Below are 24,950 nucleotides of genomic sequence, written 5' to 3'. Positions count from 1 at the left end.
CTTGTGATTGGTCTGTTCATATTTTCTATTTCTTCCTGGTTCAGTCTTGGAAGGTTATACCTTTCTAAGAATTTGTCCATTTCTTCCAGGTTGTCCATTTTATTGGCATAAAGTTGCTTGTAGTAGTCTCTTAGGATGCTTTGTATTTCTGCAGTGTCTGTTGTAACTTCTCCTTTTTCATTTCTGATTTTATTGATTTGAGTCCTCTCCCTCTTTTTCTTGATGAGTCTGGCTAATGGTTTATCAATTTTGTTTATCTTCTCAAAGAACCAACTTTTAGTTTTATTGATCTTTGCTATTGTTTTCTTTGTTTCTATTTCATTTATTTCTGCTCTGATCTTTATGATTTCTTTCCTTCTGCTAACTTTGGGTTTTGTTTGTTCTTCTTTCTCTAGTTTCTTTAAGTGTAAGGTTAGATTGTTTACTTGAGCTTTTTCTTGTTTCTTTAGGTAGGCTTGTATAGCTATAAGCTTCCCTCTTAGAACTGCTTTTGCTGCATCCCATAGGTTTTGGGTCGTCGTGTTTTCATTGTCATTTGTCTCTAGGTATTTTTTGATTTCCTCTTTGATTTCTTCAGTGATCTCTTGGTTATTTAGTAACGTATTGTTTAGCCTCCATGTGTTTGTCCTTTTTACGTTTTTTTCCCTGTAATTCATTTCTAATCTCATAGCGTTGTGGTCAGAAAAGATGCTTGATATGATTTCAATTTTCTTAAATTTACTGAGGCTTGATTTGTGACCCAAGATGTGATCTATCTTGGAGAATGTTCCGTGCGCACTTGAGAAGAACGTGTAATCTGCTGTTTTTGGATGGAATGTCCGATATATATCAATTAAATCTATCTGGTCTATTGTGTCATTTAAAGCTTCTGTTTCCTTATTTATTTTCATTTTGGATGATCTGTCCATTGGTGTAAGTGAGGTGTTAAAGTCCCCCACTATTATTGTGTTACTGTCGATTTCCTCTTTTATAGCTGTTAGCAGTTGCCTTATGTATTGAGGTGCTCCTATGTTGGGTGCATATATATTTATAATTGTTATATCTTCTTCTTGGATTGATCCCTGGATCATTATGTAGTGTCCTTCCTTGTCTCTTGTAACATTCTTTAATTTAAAGTCTATTTTATCTGATATGAGTATAGCTACTCCAGCTTTCTTTTGATTTCCATTTGCATGGAATATCTTTTTCCATCCCATCACTTTCAGTCTGTATGTGTCCCTAGGTCTAAAGTGGGTCTCTTGTAGACAGCATATATATGGGTCTTGTTTTTGTATCCATTCAGCCAGTCTATGTCTTTTGGTTGGGGCATTTAATCCATTCACGTTTAAGGTAATTATCGATATGTATGTTCCTATGACCATTTTCTTAATTGTTTTGTGTTTGTTTTTGTAGGTCCTTTTCTTCTCTTGTGTTTCCCACTTAGAGAAGTTCCTTTAGCATTTGTTGTAGAGCTGGTTTGGTGGTGCTGAATTCTCTTAGCTTTTGCTTGTCTGTAAAGCTTTTGATTTCTCCATCAAATCTAAATGAGATCCTTGCCGGGTAGAGTAATCTTGGTTGTAGGTTCTTCCCTTTCATCACTTTAAGTATATCATGCCACTCCCTTCTGGCTTGCAGAGTTTCTGCTGAGAAATCAGCTGTTAACCTTATGGGAGTTCCCTTGTATGTTATTTGTCGTTTTTCCCTTGCTGCTTTCAATAATTTTTCTTTGTCTTTAATTTTTGCCACTTTGATTACTATGTGTCTCGGCGTGTTTCTCCTTGGGTTTATCCTGTATGGGACTCTCTGCGCTTCCTGGACTTGGGTGGCTATTTCCTTTCCCATGTTAGGGAAGTTTTCGACTATAATCTCTTCAAATATTTTCTCTGGTCCTTTCTCTCTCTCTTCTCCTTCTGGGACCCCTATAATGCGAATGTTGTTGCGTTTAATGTTATCCCAGAGGTCTCTTAGGCTGTCTTCATTTCTTTTCATTCTTTTTTCTTTAGTCTGTTCCGCAGCAGTGAATTCCATCATTCTGTCTTCCAGGTCACTTATCCGTTCTTCTGCCTCAGTTATTCTGCTATTGATTCCTTCTAGTGTAGTTTTCATTTCAGTTATTGTATTGGTCATCTCTGTTTGTTTGTTCTTTAATTCTTCTAGGTCTTTGTTAATCATTTCTTGCATCTTCTCAATCTTTGCCTCCATTCTTATTCCAAGGTCCTGGATCATCTTCACTATCATTATTCTGAATTCTTTTTCTGGAAGGTTGCCTATCTCCACTTCATTTAGTTGTTTTTCTGGGGTTTTTTCTTGTTCCTTCATCTGGTACATAGCCCTCTGCCTTTTCATCTTCTCTATCTTTCTGTAACTGTGGTTTTTGGTCCACAGGCTGCAGGATTATAGTTTTTCTTGCTTCTGTTGTCTGCCCTCTGGTGGTTGAGGCTATCTAAGAGGCTTGATGGGAGGCTCTGGTGGTGGGTAGAGCTGACTGTTGCTGTGGCGGTCAGAGCTCAGTAAAACCTTAATCCACTTGACTGTTGATGGGTGGGGCTGGGTTCCCTCCCTGTTGCTGTGGCGGTCAGAGCTCAGTAAAACCTTAATCCACTTGACTGTTGATGGGTGGGGCTGGGTTCCCTCCCTGTTGGCTGTTTTGCCTGAGGCAACCCAACACTGGAGCCTACCCGTGCTCTTTGGTGGGGTTAATGGCAGACTCTGGGAGGGCTCACGCCAAGGAGAACTTCCCAGAACCTCTGCTGCCAGTGTCCTTATCCCCACGGTGAAACAGAGCCACCACTCGCCTCTGCAGGAGACCCCCCAACACCAGCAGGTAGGTCTGGTTCAGTCTCCCCCAGGCTCACTGCTCCTTCCCCTGGGTCCTGATGCACACATTACTTTGTGTGTGCCCTCCAAGAGTGGGGTCTCTGTTTCCCCCAGACCCGTCAAAGTCCTGCAATCCAATTCCCACTAGGCTTCAAAGTCTGATTCTCTAGGAATTCCTCCTCCCGTTGCCTGACCCCCAGGTTGGGAAGCCTGACGTGGGGCTCAGAACCTTTACTCCAGTGGGTGGACTTCTGTGGTATAAGTGTTCGCCAGTCTGTGAGTCACCCACCCAGCAGTTACGGGGTTTGATTTTACTCTGCTTGCGCCCCTCCTACCGTCTCACTGTGGCTTCTCCTCTGTCCTTGGACGTGGGGTATCCTCCTTGGTGAAGTCCAGGGTCTTCCTGTCAATGATGGTCCAGCAGTCAGTTGTGATTCTGGTGCTCTCGCAAGAGGGAGTGACAGCACGTCCTTCTACTCCGCCATCTTGGTTAATCTCCTGGGTGCTGTTTAAAGCTGCTAAATTTGGGGCAATATGTTACAGCAGCATAAGAAAACTAATAAAGTGCTGAAGAATCCCATTCCTTTTCTTAGTCTTGGGGAATCTCCTTCCTCAGAAGTCCATAAGCTTTGGCTTCCTCAATTCTCAGTCCTCGCAGACAATCGGGCACAATTCACCCCTAGGTTAATTTTTTGTGAAAACCTCGGAGCTCTGATTTTCACAAACAAAAGCTAAGGCAGAGAGTTTCTGAAAATTTATATATGCTTTTAACTTTTTATTTTATATTGGAGTATAGTAGATTAACAATGCTGTATTAGTTTCAGGTGTACAGGAAAGTGATTCAGTTATACATATTCATGTACCTATTCTTTTTCAAATTCTTTTCCCATTTTGGAAATTTCTAGTTTTGATGCTGCAATTCAAAAAGCTTTAAGTCAAGGGGATACAAAGATTTAGGTACTTTCTTATGATGAGAGGAGGGATAAAATGAACAAAACCCAAATGAATATCTCAGTGAAGTTTCTTGCCACATATATAAGTACTTAGCCTAGCAATTGACACACAGTAAATAATATTCTTTGGGCTAAAACATTATTTTTGTTGTTGTTTTGTTGTTGTGATTCCAGGAACTTAAAATTGTGTTCTCTTCTGCCCATCCTGACTCAACTCTATGCAGCTTGATCCCAAGTTGTCAAAACATTGTCTTCCACACAGAAGTCACTCCACAACTAGAGGACCCCAGCATGGTATTGCTGATATTCAAGATGTCTTGTGGTGTGGTGGCTCTACCAGGAGGAATTTGATCTCCTCATCCTGGAAAAGCAGAGGCAGAGCAAGATGCACAGCTGACTCCAGAAGAATTTTGTTTCTGCATCCAAGATAGGCAAGATGGCCAGTTATTACCCTCTTGGTGCTGTAGACCAGGATTCTATGGGGTGGCAGGGCCACCTGTTCTATGAGAGTCTTCTCTTGGGACAGGTGTGCACCTTATCAATGAAAAGCTTATTCTCAGCACCCCAAATCCATCAGGAACCACTAAAAAGGCCTTCATTACATACCCACCCATTCTAGCTCAACATGATTTGAAGGTAGAGATGGTAGGAAAACCTCTTGAGAAACTGGCACACGTCTTCCTCCAATGTTGGGCCTTTACCTGCTTCGACTCCCATCTCTTTGGTTGCCAAATATATATTTAGGTACCTACCATATGCCAGGCACAGTTTTGGCTCTGAGGATACAGTGATAATCAAGACAGACAGTGACAATCCAATGGATCTCATAATTTGTGAGGAGGCTATCAAAAAATAACCACACATTTTAAAAACCACACATTTTAATGTGCAATGGCCCTCATAATCTCTCTTGACACCCTGGCTCCAGCCACAGCCTCAGTTTCTATGGCTATTTGAAAAAGTTTTGTTTCAAGTCCTTCATGTCTGAGTCCTGCATCATATCTAAAAGGTTGATCAGCTTAGAGGACCCCAACAGCTCTGGGGAATGTCTCCATGACAACACATTAGCAGATGCTCCCTACACATCCTGCCCTCACAGCACTGGGGGCCCTACCCTACATTCTTTTGTACTACCTGTAATAATCATTCTTGATATTCTGTAACTGATGATTCAACATCTTGAAATCACGAGAAAATTAATGACCAAAGTTGTTTACATCTCCCCTGTGATCTGACTTTCATGGGTGCTTGAAAATCATATTACAAACACTTCAACCACAAGACCCCAAACTGTGTTTTGCTTCCTACCTAATAGGCGATGTCCCCACCTAAAAACTTGCTACCACTATAGAAATAAAGGCTCTTTTACCCATGTTTTCTTCTTGTTCCTTCTGCCTCCTGACCAACGCTGGTGCTTCCCCATGTGGCCCTGCATGACACAGTGTGCCACCTCCTGTTGAGGACTGTAAGTGATAAATTCTTCTTTCAATGGCATTGATCTCTGAGTGTGTCATCACTCAGTCAGTGTAATATAAATTTATCAGTTTGATGTTGATAAATTAAATTCCAGGCACATTTTAAAATACCACCTGGCACAGCCCACACCCAAAGACTTGCCAGGCCTTGGAGGAGCTAGAGTTGTGGCAAGGGTGAATCTGATTCAGAGATGACACCTGACTCTGCCCCACAGACCCTATAACACCTCTTCTGCCCCAAACGTGCAGACCTTCTTCTAAGTATGTAAAAGTTTCTCCAAAACTCCCCAAACACTCATCTCCAGTTGTCCCCAGTCATGATATTCCACCCCACCTAGTCTCTATTCTCCACCCTATATCTTGGAATGTATAGAGAAGGAGGGCTGGGTTTCTGACAGGACAAAGGCCAGCTCTGAGAACCAGCATGGTAGGACAGGGCCAGCTGAGTAGTCCTGGGAACTATTCTCCCCTTGGAATCAGTCCCAAGAGCAAGGTAGCCCTGGCCTCAGGTTCCAGGGCTGAACCAAAGGAAGGAAAAAGGAGCAGAGGTATTTCCTCTGGCTTACTAAGCTAGATCAAACCCTTCAGAGCTCACGAGGTTGAGGACACAAACTCTGCTGTGAGATGCAATGGTCAGTGTGTATATGTGAATGTGTCTATGAGAACATGTGCACACTTACAGCAGTGTGACACATAAGCCTGCTTTGCCTTGGCTCAGTGCTTCTTGATTCTTCAGGTACTCCCGCCTCTTTGAATCCAACCCACCAACTCTACACAGCCTGTGCCCCTTGCCCCTGTAACCGAGAATTCAGACAGAATTCATCCTGGACCATATTGGCTTTGCTTTTTCCCATCAGCCCCATAAATGCTTAGTGAGGAAGCAAATATTTATTGAAGTGCTACTTGCAGGGTACACTTGTGAACCTCCCATATGGAGGGGCATTTAAAAGATATCTTGGAACAAGAGGGTTATGGGAGTACTTTTGTGTGTTTACAAGTGTGTGCAAACCTGTGGAAGGCATCTGTGTGTACTGATGTGTGATTCTCAGTATATGTGTGTTTATGAGGTGCGTGACTGAATGTGCATATATGATGTGGGTATAAGACATATGTATGTGAGAAAGCACGTGTGCTCTGAGAAGGGGAACTCCAGAGCATTTTATATGGATTTCACAGTCTCACGGCCAGTGTAGATATATGCAAATAGGTGTGTGTGTGTGCATGTGTGTGTGTGTGCTGGGTGAGCAGGGGATAAATGTGTGCTATACTCCTGCATCTCTAGGTGGTGCATCTACGTACCCAATTCACTCCCATCTCTGTAACCTAGCAGACAGGATGGCAGAGTTTCTGCAGGCAGGCTTTCCTGCAACTCTGGATGCACTTGGTGGTGGGGGTCTGGGGAATAGCCACGGGGTCACTCTGGGCTTGGGGGTCCCTCCTGGCCAGCTCTGCCCTCTGCATCCTTGGATGTTCCCTCCCCAGGTTCGCCCTCATCGTCGGCCTCGGCCAGTTCCTCAGGCATTGGCCACTCCCGAGTCTGCCACTCCAGCCGCTCGACGCGATAGGCGATCTTGAGTGCACTGGACTCCAGCTCAGCCAGGAGTCGCGCGAACTTGGTCTGCAGATCATCGAGTTGCTGGTCGAGGCCTCGCAGCCGGGCCTCCGTGGCCTCCTGTAGGGCGATCTCAGCTGCCTCGGCATTTACGTCCAACTTGTTCATTTTGAGAAGGATCTCACGGCCCTTTTCCTCCATGACGGCCTGGGCCTGTGGATACTCGCTCAACACATCCTGCAGGTCCTCCTTGCTCAGGCAGAACAGATCCGAATAACCTAGACTCTTGATGTTGGCTGTACGGCGGTTCCCAGACATGTTCCCTGTGGCCACGGGCAGACATGTGGGAGGATAGTCAGGGTGGACGTGAGGGGGCATTTCCCTCCTGAACCAGGACCCCCACCTCCACGTTTGTGCTTCTGAGCCTCTCTTCCTGCCTCATTAATTCTTTCATCCAGTAAAGTACTGGGTAGGGACTGGGCCCTGTGCTGGGTGGGTATCAGTGACCTGCCTCCAAGAGTTCACAGTCCAGAGGACTTAGACATTTAAGGGGATAGTTATGTAACAGTACAGCCAATGCAGCGTAGATGTGCATCTGGTACTGTGGGAAGACAGGCAAAGAGCCCCTGACAAGCTGTAAGGCAGAGAATTTAGGGAAGCCCGGAGGAACTGATGCCTGGACTGAGTAGGAGGTAACTAGGGGAGCGGGTGGGGAGGGCAGCTAGGCAGAGGGAGGAACGTGAGCGGAGGGATGGACTTAGGAAAGGGTTAGGTGGTTACAGAATACAGTAAGCCGTCCAGGGAGGCTGAAGGTCAGGGTGTGAGGAGAGTAGGAGAGATGGAGAGAGCCAGGTCATGCTGGTCTCGTAGCCCTGGCAAGGAGTCCAGACCTTATGTTGAGGACAGTGAGAAACTATTGAAATATTTTAAGCAGGAGAACTGTATGGTGTCATCTGCATTTTAGAAAGATATTGGTGGGTGGTGGGTGGGAAGGTAGGTTCGTCTGAATGCTGCAACGTCTCAGAGGTAGAAGGACCTTATTAGGGGCAAGGGAACTACCGTTTGTTGAACTCTTGCTATGCGCCAGGCATTGCACTGAGTGCCCCACTCATAGCTCATTTAATCCTCCCAAATAACTCTCTGGGTTGTTTTTTTTTGGTTTTTTTTTTTAAAGAAATGCCTTCCTTTTTTTTTTTTTTTATAAAGAGTTTCACTTAATTTTTATTTATTTATTTTATTTTTGGCTGTGTTGGGTCTTCGTTTCTGTGCGAGGGCTTTCTCTAGTTGCAGCAAGTGGGGGCCGCTCTTCATCGCGGTGCGCGGGCCTCTCACTATCGCGGCCTCTCTTGTTGCGGAGCACAGGCTCCAGACGCGCAGGCTCAGTAACCGTGGCTCACGGGCCCAGCCGCTCCACGGCATGTGGGATCCCCCCAGACCAGGGCACGAACCCGTGTGCCCTGCATTGGCAGGCAGATTCTCAACCACTGCGCCACCAGGGAAGCCCAACTCTCTGGGTTTTTAATATCATCCCTCTCGTGTAGGTGAGGAGACTGAGGCCTAAAAGAGGGAAGTGACTTGTCCAAAGTCATGTAAACAGTGGCCAACTACACACAAGATGTGGGTCTTGAGGGGGTCCTTGGAGGAAGATGTGAGGCATTTAGGACAACTGGAGAGTGGGATCCCCAGACTGAGAGCACATCCAGTGCTCTCACCCCCTTTTTAGTCTTTCCCATCTCCTGTGGCCTCAGTGTCTTTATCTGTGATTAGGTATAACAACTCCTACTGCACAGGCTGATAAGAGGAACAAATGAGCCAGTGTGCAGTACCTGGCCTGGACTGGAGTTGATGCAGTAAATAGGAATTCCTTCCTTCTACCTTCCTTTCCACTTGGCTATGAGAAATTTGTTTCTTGTACTGATCCCAGGAGTGTATACTTATTACCTGTGTGACCTTGGACAAGTTCCCCAAACTCTCTGTGCTCTAATTTCCTTACCTTTAAAATGGGGATAATAGTACCTACTTTATAGAGCTGCTGTGAGAATTTGATGAGTTGGTACATGTGGAGAACTTTGAACAAGGCATGTAGTAAGCATGCAATAAATATTAGCCATTATTATTATTATTATTGATTGTTATTATCTCTGCACTTTCCACTGATCTGTTGGTGCCTTGGGTGGCTATCCACAGAGCAGGTCTACTCTGTCTTCCAAGGACCCACCCTGCTCATTGACCTTGGTTCAGCCTCTTCTCAGGGAACAGACCCTCCTTGTCCTGCTTCTCTCTTGAGCCCTCTAGTGACTCAGGCAAGGGCCAGCTGTCCTTAATCTGTAGGCTCTGAAGTACCACCTGGTCTCAGCACGGGGTTCTGCTGTCCCCATTCCCCTCCCCTAGCCCTGTCTCCGGAACGAATGATGGCGTACCCACCTTTGATGTTGATGATGCTGATCTCCCCAAAGTAGAGCCCTGCACCAAGCACAGCATACTGAGTGACACCATCATCGGCTACCACAGCCAGCTGACCCTCTCGGATGATGTACATCTCTCGGCCGATGTCCCCCTTGCGGCAGACATATTCGCCTGGTGAGTAGGTCTGGGGCTGCAGCTTCAGCACCAGCTCCTCCAGCAGGCTGGCCTCACAGTTCTGGAAGATCTGCACCCGGCTCAGAGTAGGCAGGTGTACAGACACGGCCACTTCTGCCCGCAACTGCTCGGGCAAGTGTTGTAAGATGGCTACCTCATTGGTCATCTTCTTATTGATCTGCAGGTGCTGGTACCTGGGGGCAAGGTACATCACCAGTCCTCACCAGCCCGCTACATGCCTCCCTCTACGTCTTCCATCAGGGCTCTCAGCTCAGCCTCAGCCCAGAACCCAACCACACTGAGTTCTCACAGGGGTCATGGGAATACTTGACAGTTGGTTGATAAACATCTTTAATGCACTATCTGCTGGTCAGAGATATGTTTTGACAGCTTCTCCCTCACCCAGGGCCTGGAAGCCTCCACCAGTGAAGAGTGACTAGGATACCCTTTAGCTCTTGTCAGGCTCTACTCACCCACCATTCAGTGATGTCTTGTACCGTATCACCGATATCTACTTCAGTCACCAAGCCCCATCTTCTTTAGCGATCCTCTGCTCTAGGTCCCCAACTTGGTGACACTTCCCTTTGTTCAGCCTACAGTATGGACTCCACGACATAGTCAACCATCTTGTTGGTGGCCATCCCCTGAGGAGTATTGCTTTTCCCTCTTACCTCTTCCAGGACCTTCTGAGTCCTACCAGGTGGTGGCAGTTCCCATTCTCTGGGTTCTGGGTTATCCTTCCTTGTGTATGAATTCCTCTCCCTGTCAATCTTTTACCCAACACCTCGCTCTAAGTCCATATCCAATTAGTGGAGGAAATTCTTTTCCAAGTCCCACGCAGTGAACCCTCCAATGAGCCACATCCTGAATGCCCTGCCTGACCCACCAGGCGATAAGAACCCAGCCACCCTCCTCAGATTCTATCCAGTACACCTCTCGCTGTCCTGGTCTGGAACCCCAGCATCCTCACCAGTCAATGACTCGCCGCTCCAGCCTGCGGTTGACGTGATGCAGCTTCATGTATTTCTTCACCAGGGCGTGGTCTGGGTAGAAGGCTGCATCTGCAGTGTTCATGTTGTAGATGACAGAGCTCATGCTACCCATGATGGTGGCGAAACCCATGACGGCCAGTAGGAAGTCTCCCACCATGAAGAGGTACTCCTCCTCACGATCTGGCAGCGGTGTATCGCCCACGGTGGTCAGGATCAGCGTGGAGAAGTAAAAGCTATAGAGGTACTGGCGCCGCAGCTGCTCAAAGCCAGGCTGCGCGGGGTCGGGGTACACCCAGGCGTCACGCCCGAAGCCCAGGTACCGGGACAGGGCAAAGTATAGGCAGCTGTTCCAGTGGATGACAACAAAAACGTAAAGCAGCAGCTTGGCGATGCGGAAGGCATTCGGGTAAACTGTGCGGGTCTCCATGCGGTCAAAGGCCTCAAAGAGGCGGGGCACCCGCAGAAAGCGGTTCAGCCTCAGCGTGGGTGTGTGCGGACCCAGACTCACGTAGGCCACTTCCGTGGGTAACAGGGAAACCAGGTCCAAGAAGAAGCTCCAGGTGCGAACGTAGCGACTCGAGATCCTACCCTTGTCCACCACCAGTATGCCCTGTTCCAAGAATCCTGGTGGGGGGAGTGGGGGCCGCCGTGGGTGGTGTCAGATATGGGGTGGAGTCAGGGCACCCGCCTGCTCCAGAAATGAGGTTGAGGGTGGGCAGGCCAGGGCAGGCCAGGGAGACAGTTACCGGGGACAGGGTGGGGCCCGGCTTAACCCTGCTCCAGGGTTTCTGGGGTGAGCACAGGGATACCGTAAACATAGAGGCATGTGAAAGGGCTGTCAGGGAGGGACTCACTTTCTTGTTACTAAGAGGCTCTCTTTAGGAAGGGAACATGGAAAAAAACGTCAGTCCTGAGACTCACTGACCCGTGTGAAAGCGCACCACGATGTCCAGTAGGTAGAGCAGGTCACTCGTGCAGTCCAGTACTAACCAGGCTGCCAGATAATAGCGCTGCAAGTCGGGGAAGCAGGCTCTGCGTGGCAGGGACAGAAAGGAGTGGCTTCAGGGCGCCCTCTGTGTGCTAGGTGTTCTCCCGCAGCCGCTGAGCATTAAGCGCTGGGCTCTCGTATGGACGCCGCCCCTACACCAGCCCCGTGCAAGGGACCCGCCCCTCTCCTGGGCCTCACTCTTTAGCCCTGGTCTCTGCTTAAGGCCCTTCCCATAGCGCCAAACCTGCACACGATGATGATGAGGTTATACATTACTGGGAAGGCCATAGTGTTCAGCCACCAGTAGTAGTAATCCCCAGATGGGTCCAGGACCGGCAGCCACTTCCTGTGGGCAAGAGGGGAAGTTGTGCTTCACTTATTCACCGTTCAGTGCTGCGGTTGTGACTGGGAGCAGCAAAGAAGGACCAGGCTGCATCTAGTGAGGCAGACAGATCTTACACAGGGGACCAGGATCTCTCACCTGGCCTCGGGTGGGGCAGAACCGCTGGACTCTGTCGTCTTCACTTTGCTGTCCTGGCTCATGGTTCTGTGGCCTGGTGCCTGGGTGTAAGATATCCAGGGCCTCTGTCTGCAGGTGGCTTCAGGAGGTGGGGGTAGTGCCAAGCTGCCTTTGGTCTCCAGCTGCGATTCCTCCGTCTTTGGCTTCTGAAGCTCTTAGCAACACAACCAGGGCCAGCTGCTACTGAAGGGGTGGAGGCAGTGTGGCTCCAGCGCTCCGCCCCGTCTCCTAGCGCCTGGGCTTACACCTGCCCGACTAAACATCTCTAATGGGGTCCCTGGAGATGGTGGAGGTGCATGCCTCAGACGTTAAGGCTACGCCTCGTCTCCCTCCGCCTTCCTCAAGGTTGAACTACACAGGGGCCCTCTACTCAGGAGACCTGCGTGCCAGTGTAGGCTCAGAAATTCATTCTGTTTTACCCTGTGCAAGTTCCCTGCTCGCACCTCATTTTTTATTCATTGAACAACTATTCACTGAATGGCTCATTTGTGTCAGGTGCTGAACTAGTCTCCAGGGACAAAGAATGCCTGTCACATCACATAAGAGCTCTGTTTCCATTACCTGCACCCTATCTACTTCCTTCCTGCTGGATGAGTGTGATGGGGGCCATCCTGTGGCATATTTGCCCTCATTCCCTTCTTGTTACCTCTCATGCCTGATCTCACCCGTTATTTCATGTGTTTTCTAGATCCTCAACCTCTTTCAGTTTTTCCTTTCTGTGAACATGCTTAAACCTCCCATACCAGAACAAACAAAAAAATCCTAAAAATTCTCCCTCAACTTGATGTCCCTTTCACTACTATCATCTTTCTCAGTCAACAAGTCATAACCAGAACACCTGCTATGTGCCAGGCCAATATTGTGCTAAGTATTGGGGATAAAAGATGAATGAAACACATTCCTTGCCCTCCAGAAACTCACAGTCTGGTAGAGGGGAAGAATCACGTAGATAGGCAATTACACATCAGTCTGATGGGTACTCTGTTAGGTGGGTACACAGAGGGTTGTTACAGTACATAGAAAGGGTCCTAATTGAGACTGGGTTCTGTAGGATGAATAGGAGTTAGTCAAGTATAAGGTGGAAGAGTGAAGATCACTCAGGCAAAGTGTATAGAGTATGCAAAGGCATAGAGATTTCAAAAAGCATGGGTGACTGGGGGAACATCACTTGGTTTTTGTAGTGAACCTGAGAGACTAGTGGTAAAAGATGAGGCTGAATGGTGGACAGAGGACAGCTCAGGGAGAGCTTTGTCAGTCATGTTATACAGCTAGGATTTTATCTAAATGCAATGAAGAACTCATGAAATGTTTTGCACAGTTAAGTGATATGGCTAGATTTGTGTTTTCAGAGAGTTTCTTGGAAGGAACATCTATAGTTTCCAACATTTTATTTTATTTTTTTGAAATCCTCTTTTCCCATGGCTTCTATTGATACCATAATGTCTTGGTTTTCTGCTTATTTCTTCTTAGTCTCTTTCATAAGCCCCTGTGTCCACCCCTCCTGTTCTGGTGTTTTTTCGGACTCTGTCCTAGGCCTTCCTCTCTTTCCATTCTCCCAACTCTCTCTGGTCAATCTTGGTCACCCACAGGATCTCCTTTTGCATCTAATGTCTCTCAAGAACTCTCTTTGAGCTCCAGACCTATCTATACCACTAATTGCTGTCTGGATGTCCCCAATCAGATATTCCACAGTCACCTTCAGCCCATTGGCTCCATAATTGAGCTCATTTTCTTCCCCCACCTGCTCTTTCTCTTATAATCCCTATCTCTGGCCTATCAGCCAAAATACCTAGCCCCAGTATTTATTATTATTACTATTGTATAACATTGTGGCAGTTTTAAAAAATAGTCACAAATTCTTTGATGCTCCTTCCTTGTGGCTGTTCAGTCAATAGAGTATAGCAGGAATGATGTTGTGTGACTTCTGAGACCAGCTCATAAAAGTCCATGCAGCTTCCTTCTGGTTTTCTTTGAACACTCACTGTCTGGAAGCTCCCTCTCAGGATGCTCCCTCTTGGAACCTAGCTGCCACGTTGTGAGAAGCCCAAGCCGCAGAAGCAGTCAGGTGTCTGTACTTTGTTTGACAGTCCCAACTCAAGCATCAGACATGTGAGTGAAGAAGCCTCCAGATGATTCCAGCCACCAGCCTCAAGTCACCCCCCACACGTTTGAACTTTCTAGATGAGGTCCCAGACATCAGGGAACAGAGAAAAGCCCTATTCCTGCCACGTCTTGTTCAAATTCCCAGAATCTGTGAGCATAAAAAAATGGCTGTTTTTTTTACACTATTAAGTTTGGGATGATTTGTTACACAGCATAGTAACCAGAACATACATATAGAAACGTACATATTTCCTAAGTACACAGCTTGATGAATTTCACAAAGTGAACACAGTCATGAACCAGCACTCACTTCAAGAGCCCCACTCTGTCCTCTTCCAGTCAACGCTTTTCCAAGGGTAATCACTATCCTGGCTCTCAATCCTGTAGTTTAGTTTTGCCTGTGTTTGACTTCTATAAACTAAGCATCAGTTTTTAATCCTTCCTCTTATTTTCCTTTCATATTCATCCAGTCATCAAGCCCTGGTGACCTAATAACCACATATCCATTTCTCTACATCCTTCCTATTCTAATTTGGGCCTTATCAATTTGATCATAAAATTCTTTATAGTTCTCTATTATCCCAAGGATAAAAATCTAAACTCCTTAACACGGCCTGCAAAGCTCTCTGGTACCTGACCTCTGTTTGTGTCTTCAGCCTCATCTCACAGTGTTTCCTCTGCATGTTCCCTAGGCTCCAGACAAGCTGTACTGATTATAGTTTCCAGAGTACCTCCCACATGTTGTCCATTCTTTCTCACCTTGTTATGTGCTGATCCTTTGGGCTGAAACTTCCATTTCTTTTTCTTTTTAAATACTTTTCCTTTTGAACTAATTTTAGGCTTACAGAAAAGTTGCAGAAATAGTATAAAAGTCCTTGTAAACTCCTTACCCATGTTCCCTTGTTATCATCTATATAACTAGAGCACAGTGATAAAAACCGGGGAATTAACATCGATACAATACTTGCAACTAAATTGCAGACCTTATCTGAAACTTCCATTTCTCAATCTTACTCTTGCTTGTTTCTCAAGACTGCTCAGACATCATCTCCTCCTGGACGGCTTCCCTAGGCCCCTTCGCTCTTCTTTCCCCTCATCTTCTAAACACACATAACACGCTAAGTGCTGCTCCTCGATGGCAATTACACTACGTTGCAATTGTCTACCAATAAGGGCTGAGGTCCTGGAGGGCTGAGACTGGTTTTAATTGATCTGGAATCCTGCCTGACAAAGAGGACCTTACTCCATGTTCCTTGGGTTGACTGAAAACGATAGTGCCCAAGGGATCACGCGGCAGCAGGTGTTGGCGAGCCAACGAGGGGCGGTCATCGCCCGGGTACTATCCAAGCCGTTCGTGCAGATGGTGCAAGAAAGGAACTAGACTTCTCGCGGTCAGCCCTCTCTAGGGCTCTGCTTTTCCACAGGCCCCGCCCACCTACCGACTCCTCCCCTCAGGCCTACCCTCTTGTTATCTCCGCCCTTTCCACGCCCCCTCTTCCACTGTCAGCACCGCCAAGATCCGTGACCCCGCCCCTATCACGTTAGTCTCTCTTTCAGCCGGATCTCTGTCCTAAGCCCCGCCCTCCGGTCTTTCCCTGCCTCTTTAAGTCGCGTCGCTCTTTAGGTCCCTCCTTCTGCCCTCCGGTTCGACCTTTCTTCCTCAGGCTCCGCCCCCGCCCCGCGGGCCTCCGCCTCCCCAGAGGTCTTCCCCTATGACACGCCAGAGTCCTTCAGAAGGGCGGGGTTTGCAATGCGAGGGGGCGGAACCTGGGGGAAGAGGCGGTACTCCTTGCTTGGAATGCCGTAGGCGACCCCGCCCCTGCGCTCTGCCGTTGCCAGGAAACAAGCATCGACGCTCTGGCTCTGGCCGGGCCCAGCCAATGAGCTGGCACGCCGCTGCCCAGCGGTGCGTCGCTGGGCGGTTACGTGTGGTGCGCGGGGGCGCGGGTTGCGTGTGGCGCGGGGCGGGGCGCGGCTGGTGCGCCTGAGGAGCGATGGCGGCCTGAACTCACCTAGCACCGCGGTGGCGATCGGGCCTGGTCAGGGTCGGAGTTCTGTGACTGAACAGTAAGTGAGGGCCGGAGGGCATGTGAGAGGGGCTGAGGGGCTGGGGAATGACGGCACTGGGTTTGGTGACTGTCCTGGTTGTGAGGGGACAGGGTGAGGGGCTGGCATGTGGTGAGGGGCCAGGTGTGAGTGTCTAAGGTAGGGGAGCAGGGCGAGAGCCTCGGGGTGAGTGGGCAAGTAAGGAGCTGGGTTGTATGAGGGGCCGGGATGCCTTCTGAGGGGCCAAGTGGAAGGGACTTGTGAACACGATTTACTGAGCAGCTGGGGCTCTTGTGGGCAGGCGTGAGGGACAACCCTGGGACCAGAGTGAGGGGCTGAGGCCTGTGCGGGGAGCGGGAATGGACAGGGCGAAGGCGGGAGCATGCGGGCTGGTGGTGAATCGGGAGGGAGTTGAGCGCAGGGCATGGGGGAAGGAATGAGGGTTGTGAGACTTGGATAAAGGTGAGAGGTCGGTTCTGAATGGAGTGTCCTGCCCAGTGAGAGCAGTAGTTTTAGACTGAGTAGGACAGCTTGGGCGGAAGTGTTGTGCTCTTGGCTCTTCTGCTTCATGGGCTCTACATATTTTGGAGGATCAAAAGATGAAAGCGTCGTGGGCAGTAGTAACAATGATAATGGAAATCATTTTTTAGGCTTACTCTTCAACAGAGTCATCATTGGAATCCCTCGTTCCCTCAAGTTCCTCCTTGGGACTGCAGACTTGAAGATGGTCCCTCTCATGGAGATTTTTTGGCTATGACCGCCTATGTTTGTTGTCTCTCCACCTGCTTCTGGGCAACCGTACTCCACCGCTGCTCCTTACCTGTGCTGAGCTGTGGGGCTTTGACCGTTGCCATCTGTATTGGACTAACCACTTACAGCTGCTAATTCTACTTTCATGGAAATCATATGGTTTGTTACATACAACGCTGTATTTAGACTCCCAAACAGGATGGCTTTGCTTTCATTTTCTTACAGTTAAATTAAAAAAAAAAAAAAAAAAGCGAATTTATGTGCAATAAACTACTCATATTTAAAATGTACATGTTTGATGAGTTCTGACATATGTTTACATCTGTGAAACCATCACCACTTTCAAGATACTGAACATTTCTCCCACCCCCAAAAGTTTTCTCCTGTCCCTTTGCAGTTCATTCCTCGCCCCACGACATGTTATTGGGTTCACTTTATTAGCATTTTGCAGGTCCCCTTTTCCCTGCCAACCCATATGCACATGGAAATTTTGAGTGTTCTAGAAAGCTGGGTTGGCACTCAGATAATGGCTCCTTTCACACCACTAAAATTTCCTCTCTAGTGACAGTCTGCCACAGAGCAGATACCTCCCCCCACCTCAGGAAGAGGTAGACCTTCCCTATCCAGACCATTCTTTGGGAATTAGGGGCAGCCCAAGTCCCCATTCTGTTCTAGAGTCTGAGCCTCAGAACCAACTGTTCTGTCCTGTGGTATGTTTTCATTGCTTCTCTCTGGAGGCTGAACAGGTTTTCATGCTGGTGGAACCCTCGGCAATCTGCCCAGATGATCAGAACCCTACAGAACTTACATGTATAATGAAAGAGTTCAGAACAATGATTCCTGAACACTGGGCCAAGGACAGTGCCAGTCCGTGATAAAGTTTTTATCTCTTCAAGGTGGAAGGAGAGAAAGACAACATATGGAACATGAGTTTTCCATAAAGATAAATTTATTCTTAAATTATCTTTCCTATTCTTTTGGTATTAAAGTGCTCTCTCACTGGTAAAGTAATGGTGGCAGCGGATGATGGGTTTTAAAAAACTGATCTATTTGCCAAAATAAAAAGTAACAATCCTATTTTAAAAGTTTTAAAATCTATTTCTACTGGTTCATGAAATCCAGGAATTCAGGGTGATAGTGTGGCTGCTGAATTATGTTGAGGAAGCATGCATTTATACAGTAGAATTACTGTCTGACATCTAAATTGCATTCATGCGTTACATAGCGAAGTCAGATTTTACTGGAATTACATAGATGCCTTGTGAAGTAATGCAAGGGCAGGAATTCTGATTTTATAGATGGAGAATCAAATCGAAGAGCCAGAGACCACATAGTGATAAAGTGGCAAAGCTGGACCCAAAATTTGGTCTCAAGAGAGTGACAGTGACTTGGGAAAAAAAAAATTTGTAACAGAGAGTGAAGGTGATGTGGAGTAAAAAGCATGTGATGTACAGGAAGGGTTGTGATGACATGGAGGACGTTATCCTGGCAAAAAAGTCTTTTCTATGATTTGTAATTGCTCTGTTTCCAAAAGAGGTTAAAGAGACTTTGAGGGTGACATGGGTTTGAAGGTTTTGTTTAATAATGGGGCAAAAACATAGGAACAGGTGTACATAATACCTGGATCACATTGTGATAGTGATAGGTGAGTCAAGTCACATGTCCGAGGGTTCTTAGGGACTGTCCAAATTCTTGGTTGTTCTGGAGAAAGCAGTGGGTTTCGTAAGCTTCCTATTTGCTATACTGAACTCTTTGTTGAATAATAGTGCATTAAGTATAATGGATTTTGCTTTATGATAAATATAGCTGAGTGGTAGATCTGAGGAGATGAAACATAGATGAGGATGATGATGTAGAGATAGAAACATGCTTGGGGCGCTCTGTGTAACCATTTATTCCACATCTGCTATGTGCCAGGCACTCTGCTAAGTGCTGGGAGGACAAATTCATTCATTCATATAGTAATTCATTTATTCATTCAGCAAATACTTCAGCATATAGTCTGCCCTTGTGATGCTCACATTTTATGAGATAACAAGATAGATAAGATGTGGTCCTGTGAAGTCTCAAGGAATTTTCAATCTGGTTGGGAGAGATGGACACATGGAAAGATAATTTCAGTTGAGAGAGAGAATGTGAAATATGAAAGTATATCATAACGAGGTGATTACTTGTCTGTATCTAGTCTCAGTCTCTCTCTATGTTCCAGTCATATTTACTCAGTGATCTATGGTATATCTCCACAGGTATCGCAGTTAACGTGTCCAAAACAGAACTCATTGTCTTTGCTTTGAAAGTCTGCTTTTGCACCACGTGTCATATTGCAATCCAGGCGAGGACTTCAGTGTCATCTTCCATCCTTCTGCTCCTTCACCCCCTGTATGTAGTCAGTCACTAAAATCTTAATACATTTCCCTTTATATTATCTGTTTTCTTCATCTCCACAGCTACATCTTCACAGTTAAGGCTTTAGTTTACTACCTCCTCATCTCTCGTCTGGATTTTTTTCCCCAGTCTCCTGCCTTCAGACTTGCTCTTTTCTAATCCGTCCCTGGAATGGTCTTTCTAAAAATGCAAATTTGATCATGGAGCTCCTCTGCTAAAAACTTTTGACTCTTTGTGTTCTGTAGGATAACATCCAAATTCCTTAATATGGCATCATTTGGCCTCAACTCACCTCTCCAGCCTCATCTCGGGCCACTCTCTCTCTACTCTGTGTTCTAGCTTGAGTAAATTGTTCATAGTTCCCTGACAAACATGTTACTTTTTTGAGCCTTGAAATCTTTGTAATAGCTGCTTCCTCTACTAGGAATGCCTTTTCTTCTCTGCACAGTGAACTTTCCTCATCCATTAGGATCTAGTTCAGTTTCACCTCCTCTTTGACTTCTTTGTCGCCCTTCCGCAGAAGGGGTGGAGAAAGCCACGTGTGACATGGGGATTTACTGTTGTAAAGGGGAGTCACTGTGCGATAGAGTTCATGCTGTGAGTTATGAGGACTCTGCTGGAGTGAGGTGGGGAGATCCCTGCAAGAAGCAGAGGTGGTACTGGGGAGAGGGGAGGGAGTGAGTTAGGACCATACACTGATATCCCATTTGTCTCATACATATAGGCTGAGGGATAGACAGGCAGAGAGGATATGTGTGAGCTGAGCTCTAGATGGTAGGCTCCTATGAGATGGGGTTTGTTTATTTGTTTTTCCCTTTTGTGTTACTATGAGGTTTTAATCAGATCTTTCTACTTTCAGCATCTAGGGTAAGAGCCCATCGCTGCCTCTTATGTCAGTAAGAGGAAGAGCCTAGGAAGAGCCATTGTAGTGGGAGAGAAGCCGCAGAACTTCACTGACCTGTTCTTAGAAGGTTGTTTTGGTCTCTCTCTGTCTGCTGTAGGTGTTGCAGGTGTATCCCTGCCCCCACCTTCCTCCCTCTTTGCCTCTCCCAGGGCAAAGGTTCATAAGTGAGACTGAGCCATTTCCTGCCTTGTGCCTGCTATTCCGAGGTTGGTGGACACCCTTGCTGAGTGTTCCTATAAGGCTGTATTTTGGGCCCTACGGTGAGTGCTTGACCTTGGCCATTTTGGGGGGTCTGAAAGATCATCTCCTTCTTTTTTCCCTGTGGCTGAGCCTGTAGGTAAATTTGGGAAGAAGGATCTACTTTTCTCTAGACTTTGCTGTGGGAGGAAAGGGCACAGTAATAGGGTGGTGATCCCATTCTCTTCTGTCTTGTTCTGAACTTTTCAAGATTAACAGGGAGTGAGGGAGTCGTAGGTAGGTGACAGGAACACCAAGCTGTGGCTTTCTTTTAGGTTTCTGAAGTATGTGAAGAGGGTCCAGGTTAAGTGTTAGCTTTTGGGTTCTGAGACAGTGATTTCAGTGTGGCTTTTCTCTTTGAGGTCTTTGAAAAGAAATGGGGGTGGGGTGGGGAGGGAAAGTCCTGGAGGCCAGTTCCCTTTGGGTCTGTGAGCAGTGCTCTATGTTAGTCAAGGAGTAGAGCAGAAGTGGGCGCCCCAGGTACATCACAAGGTAGAAGCTGTTTGTTAGTCTTTGGAATTGAGTTCTAGAAGCTGGAAGCAGTTTAGTTTTGGACATGTTAAGGCCTTACTTTGCTGAGACTGGATGCTTGGCCCTTCTTCAGCTCCCCTGGGGTGTGAGTGTGACGCTAGGTCTCTCTGCTCCACCTTATGCTGCTATCTGACTTTTTTTTTTTTTTTTTAAAGCAAGCATCTGCCTTTTTTAAAAAAAATTAATTAATTAATTAATTTATTTATTTTTGGCTGTGTTGGGTCTTCGTTTCCGTGCGAGGGCTTTCTCTAGTTGTGGCAAGCGGGGGCCACTCTTCATCGCGGTGCGCGGGCTTCTCACTGTCGCAGCCTCTCTTGTTGCGGAGCACAGGCTCCAGACGCCCAGGCTCAGTAGTTGTGGCTCACGGGCCCAGTTGCTCCGCGGCATGTGGGATCCTCCCAGACCAGGGCTCGAACCCGTGTCCCCTGCACTGGCAGGCAGATTCTCAACCACTGCGCCACCAGGGAAGCCCCCCTGACATATTTTTAAAGGCAAATTTGATCTTGTCATTTCCTTGTTTAAAAACCTCCTTTATTCCAGGGTGTTGATAGATAAAACCCAAACTCCTTAGCATGATATTCAGTGATATTTATAACCTTCACCCATGTTTACCCTTCCACTTAATATTGTATCTCTCTTCTCTAAATAGTCTGAGATTAAGCCACACCAAACTTGCAACTGTTCTTCAAATTTGCTGTGTTCTTTCACAGTGCCATATTTTTGAATATACTGTTTTTAATATGAAGAAGGCCTTTCCGTCTGCTTTCTTTGTGGCCAGTATCTCGTTGTTAAAGATTTAAATCAGATATCACCTCTTTTCTGGAATCCCCTTATAGTTTCCCAGGAAGATTTAGTTGCTTTCCTTAGCACCCCCATGACATTTTTGTAAGTACCTCTGTTTATAATATCTATTGGAGTTTTGGTTTATGCTCCCCCAACAGTTTTTATCCATTTTTGTATTTCCAGTGCTTACCTATTATTAGCACAGTGTCCCAGTACTTATCAGTATGATGTACACCGACTTAGTCAATGAGTGAGCCCTGCCTGCTGTTTAGGACTGCTCCCACCCTTTATAAGACTGTCTTTTGAAAAAAAAAGAAAGACTGTCTTTTGTTCTCCAGAAGGTTTTCTTAAGCATAGTTGCTATCTTCCTTTAGTGTGAGCTGATAATGGTGAGAGGGAGTGTATCTGGGTAGAAGGGGTGGTGGTTAATATAACTGGAGGCCAAGTGTGGGCCTGTTGCCAGGTCTCTGGGTTCCTTTAGCCTTATTGAGTATGAAGAGGAAGGACAACTGAACCACACCTTTCCTCTGAAGTTTTTTTTTTTTTTCCTCTGAAGTTTTTATGCTTGTGAGATATTGTTGAGAGACAGTATTGCTGAGGGGGTGGTAGATGTGATGAAGAAGGAACTGTGAGCCATGGCCGAGGTCAACAGCTGTTTTGGTACTTTTCCCCATTCTCTAGTGAGGGTGTCACGTCATGTCCCCAGGAGTGAGTGTTGGATGCATCTGACAGGAGTGGGTATATGTGTGTTTATGGGAGTGTATCCTTGTGTTCTTTGCTAGAAAGAAAATTCTTTTGCTCTTTTGGTTGGCGCTGAATTTTTACCTCTTAAGATTATTCAGCCAGTTAAAGGTCTGTTAGTGTATTTCCTCCTGGGTGGGCTTCTAGGGAGGGACCTGTAATAGTTAGAAAAAAATTTCTTCCTCAGCAGTCCCAGAGGGCCGGAGTCAGATCAAGACTGGATTTCCTGATTGTTCTTTGTTCATTCACTCATTCACTTAAGCATATACATTCATCAAATATTTATTGAGTCCCTAGGCACTGCTCTTGGTACTGGGGATACAACAGAGACCCCTTGCCCTCAATGAGCTTACATCGTAGTGGGGAAGATAGACAAATAAATAAGCAAATAAATATTTTTAGAAAGTAAAAAAACTGCTAAGAAGAAAGTATGATTAGGAAGCTAGAGAGTGAAGGTGGGAAGATGTGCTATTTAGATAGAATTGTTAAGTAAGTCCTCTCCGAGGAGATGGCATTTGGAAAGAACTGAGTGATGTGAGCAATGTGAAGATCAGGAAAAGTACACTCCAGACAGAGGGAAGAGTAAGTATTCAAGAAGCCTTGTATGAGTAAAGTATGAGTGAGGAAGGGTATGGTAGGAGGTTATACAGGTTGGATTATGTAGTGCCCTAGAGACCAAGGTAGAGGATTTGGATTATTACCAGTGTGATAGGGAGTCATTGGAGGGTATTCAGCAGAGGAGAGAGGTAGTATAATTTATGTTTTAAAACTCTGGTTGCCGTGTGGGGAATAGATTCTCAGAGGGGCAAGACTGGAAGTATGAAGACCAGGTTGGAAGCTATTGCAATAGTGAGACATGTCTGGAGGGTATAGATGATAGGCTGATGAACTGGATATTAGAAGTAGGACAAGAAGAAAGAAGGATGATGCCTAGGTTTTTGGCCTGAACAAGTAGGTGAATATTGGTATCATTTACTAAGGTGGAGAAGGCTGGGGGAGTAACACAGGTTTAGTGTTGGAATGAGTTCTGTTTTAGACATGTTGAATTTAAGGTGCTGACTGTGTGTGTGGAGTTTTCAGTGGAGTGGTGGTTCTGAGTTCTTCCTGCTGGGCGGTAGAGAGAGGCAAACTTCTGTTAACCTCTTCCATCCTTTCTCTTTGAATTAGATTTGTAGGTCTGGATCGGGCAGTGACCTCTGAGCTCACTACTCCAGCCTGGTATATCTTCTGGCTCCATGGACAGTTACTGGCTCCTACAGACCGGATGAAGCAGACTAGAGACACAAGTAGAGAAAGCCTCCGGCTGGCAAATTCTCAGAGTGTGGCCCTCTGGCCACCGGCCCTGCCCGGCCTACCTCATGGAGAGGATGAACTGGCTGAGCAGACTGGCCTCCCGGGGCCCTGGGCATCGTGTACCACAAGGGGCCAGTCTGCAGACCCCTGTCATGGCTGACCCTGAGACCTGCCTCATGGTCTTCAAGAATCACTGGTCCCAGGTAGGAGACTATATGCTGAAGGTCCCAGTCTACTGGCTGCCCGAGTCCTAACATTCTTTGTTCTCTCACCTTGCCATCTAGTCACCTCATCATCTTAAATTTTTTCTCTTATCTGTCCTCATTCCCCAGGTGGTGCGAATTCTGGAGCGGCAAGGCCCTAGGGCAGCTCCTGGGGGAGCCGACGATCTCAGTGCTGTGTGCAACCACACTTACCAGATGCTGACACTGCTGGCGGAGGATCGTGCGGTGCCCTCGGCTCCCACAGCTCCTGGGCCCCTGCTGGAGTTTGCTCTGCGCGAGGATCTGCTAACCCGTGTGTTGACGTGGCAGCTTCAGTGGGATGAGCTTGGGGATGGGGTTGAGGAACGGCGGGCTGAGCAACTGAAACTATTTGAGATGCTAGTGAGCGAAGCTCGCCAGCCCCTGTTGCGGCACAGTCCAGTTCGTGAGGCTCTGCTGATCTTGCTGGATGCCTGTGGCCGCCCTGTGCCCAGTAGCCCAGCACTGGATGAAGGCCTGGTGCTACTTCTCAGCCAGCTGTGCGTGTGTCTGGCCCGGGAGCCTTCATTGCTCGAGTTCTTCCTGCAGCCACCTCCTGAGCCAGGAGCTGCTCCCCGTCTTCTCCTCTTTTCTCGCCTTGTACCTTTTGTGCATCGAGAGGGCACCCTGGGCCAGCAGGCCCGTGATGCCCTACTCCTGCTCATGGCTCTGTCAGCTGGAAGTCCCACTGTGGGCCGCTACATCGCAGATCACTCTTACTTCTGCCCGGTCAGCACCTCCTGGGATGGGGGGGTAGGGTATGGTGTAGGCACTGGAGAGCACCTTTCTGTCCAGGAGATGTGGAGGGACTGTGTACCAGGGCCCTCTCCTTCAGGAAGTAGCCCCCCTGGGCTTGAGAGCAGCACCTGGAGTTGGGGTGGGGATGAAACATGGGCTTAGGTGGATAAGGCAAGTCTGAATGCTCTTCATGGGCCAGTGTTCCCAGGTGATGTCTTGGCACCTTGGGTGACTAAATATCTGCTCTGAGAATAGCTCTTACCCCCTACTCGCATAAAAACTCTGGGTTAATAGTTCCCTGTTCCCCTTTTTTATATCGTCTGAGTCTTTGGTAACCTGTC

General features: G+C 47.1%; 2 protein-coding genes across 10 annotated transcripts in view; one reads left to right on the top strand and one right to left on the bottom strand.

Moving 5' to 3' along the window:
• Positions 1-6,638: 6,638 nt before the first annotated feature.
• On the bottom strand, positions 6,639-11,879 carry CNGA4 (cyclic nucleotide gated channel subunit alpha 4). Its single transcript, XM_059929514.1, has 6 exons — positions 11,818-11,879; positions 11,581-11,682; positions 11,274-11,380; positions 10,327-10,972; positions 9,201-9,550; positions 6,639-7,099 (listed from the first exon to the last, which is right to left on the bottom strand). The coding sequence occupies exons 1-6, from the start codon at positions 11,877-11,879 to the stop codon at positions 6,639-6,641; spliced, it is 1,728 nt and encodes a 575-aa protein (XP_059785497.1).
• A 4,027-nt stretch (positions 11,880-15,906) lies between these two features.
• Positions 15,907-24,950, top strand: part of FHIP1B (FHF complex subunit HOOK interacting protein 1B) — a 29,869-nt gene continuing 20,825 nt past the window's right edge. For 8 of the 9 annotated variants that reach the window (XM_059930952.1, XM_059930948.1, XM_059930951.1 and 5 more), the window contains exons 1-3: positions 15,908-16,026; positions 23,504-23,832; positions 23,962-24,600. In XM_059930952.1, the coding sequence (XP_059786935.1) occupies positions 23,695-23,832; positions 23,962-24,600 (777 nt within the window). In that variant the 5' untranslated portion in view covers positions 15,908-16,026; positions 23,504-23,694. Of the gene's footprint in view, positions 16,027-23,503; positions 23,833-23,961; positions 24,601-24,950 lie in introns of all 9 variants that reach the window. The other variant, XM_059930953.1, reaches the window with a different exon arrangement.

Source organism: Balaenoptera ricei, chromosome 8 (genome assembly GCF_028023285.1).
Source record: "Balaenoptera ricei isolate mBalRic1 chromosome 8, mBalRic1.hap2, whole genome shotgun sequence".
NCBI lineage: Eukaryota > Metazoa > Chordata > Mammalia > Artiodactyla > Balaenopteridae > Balaenoptera > Balaenoptera ricei.
Note: the sequence above shows the minus strand (reverse complement) of the source record. Positions and strands in the feature narration are given on the sequence as shown.

Coding starts and splice junctions, on each gene's coding strand:
- CNGA4 (XM_059929514.1), bottom strand. CDS start 11,879: ATGAGCCAGGACAGCAAAGTGAAGACGACAGAGTCCAGCGGTTCTGCC. Junction 9,551..10,326: donor GAGCGGCGAGTCATTGACTG/GTGAGGATGCTG, acceptor CCTTGCCCCCAG/GTACCAGCACCTGCAGATCA. Junction 7,100..9,200: donor CAGCATCATCAACATCAAAG/GTGGGTACGCCA, acceptor CCGTGGCCACAG/GGAACATGTCTGGGAACCGC.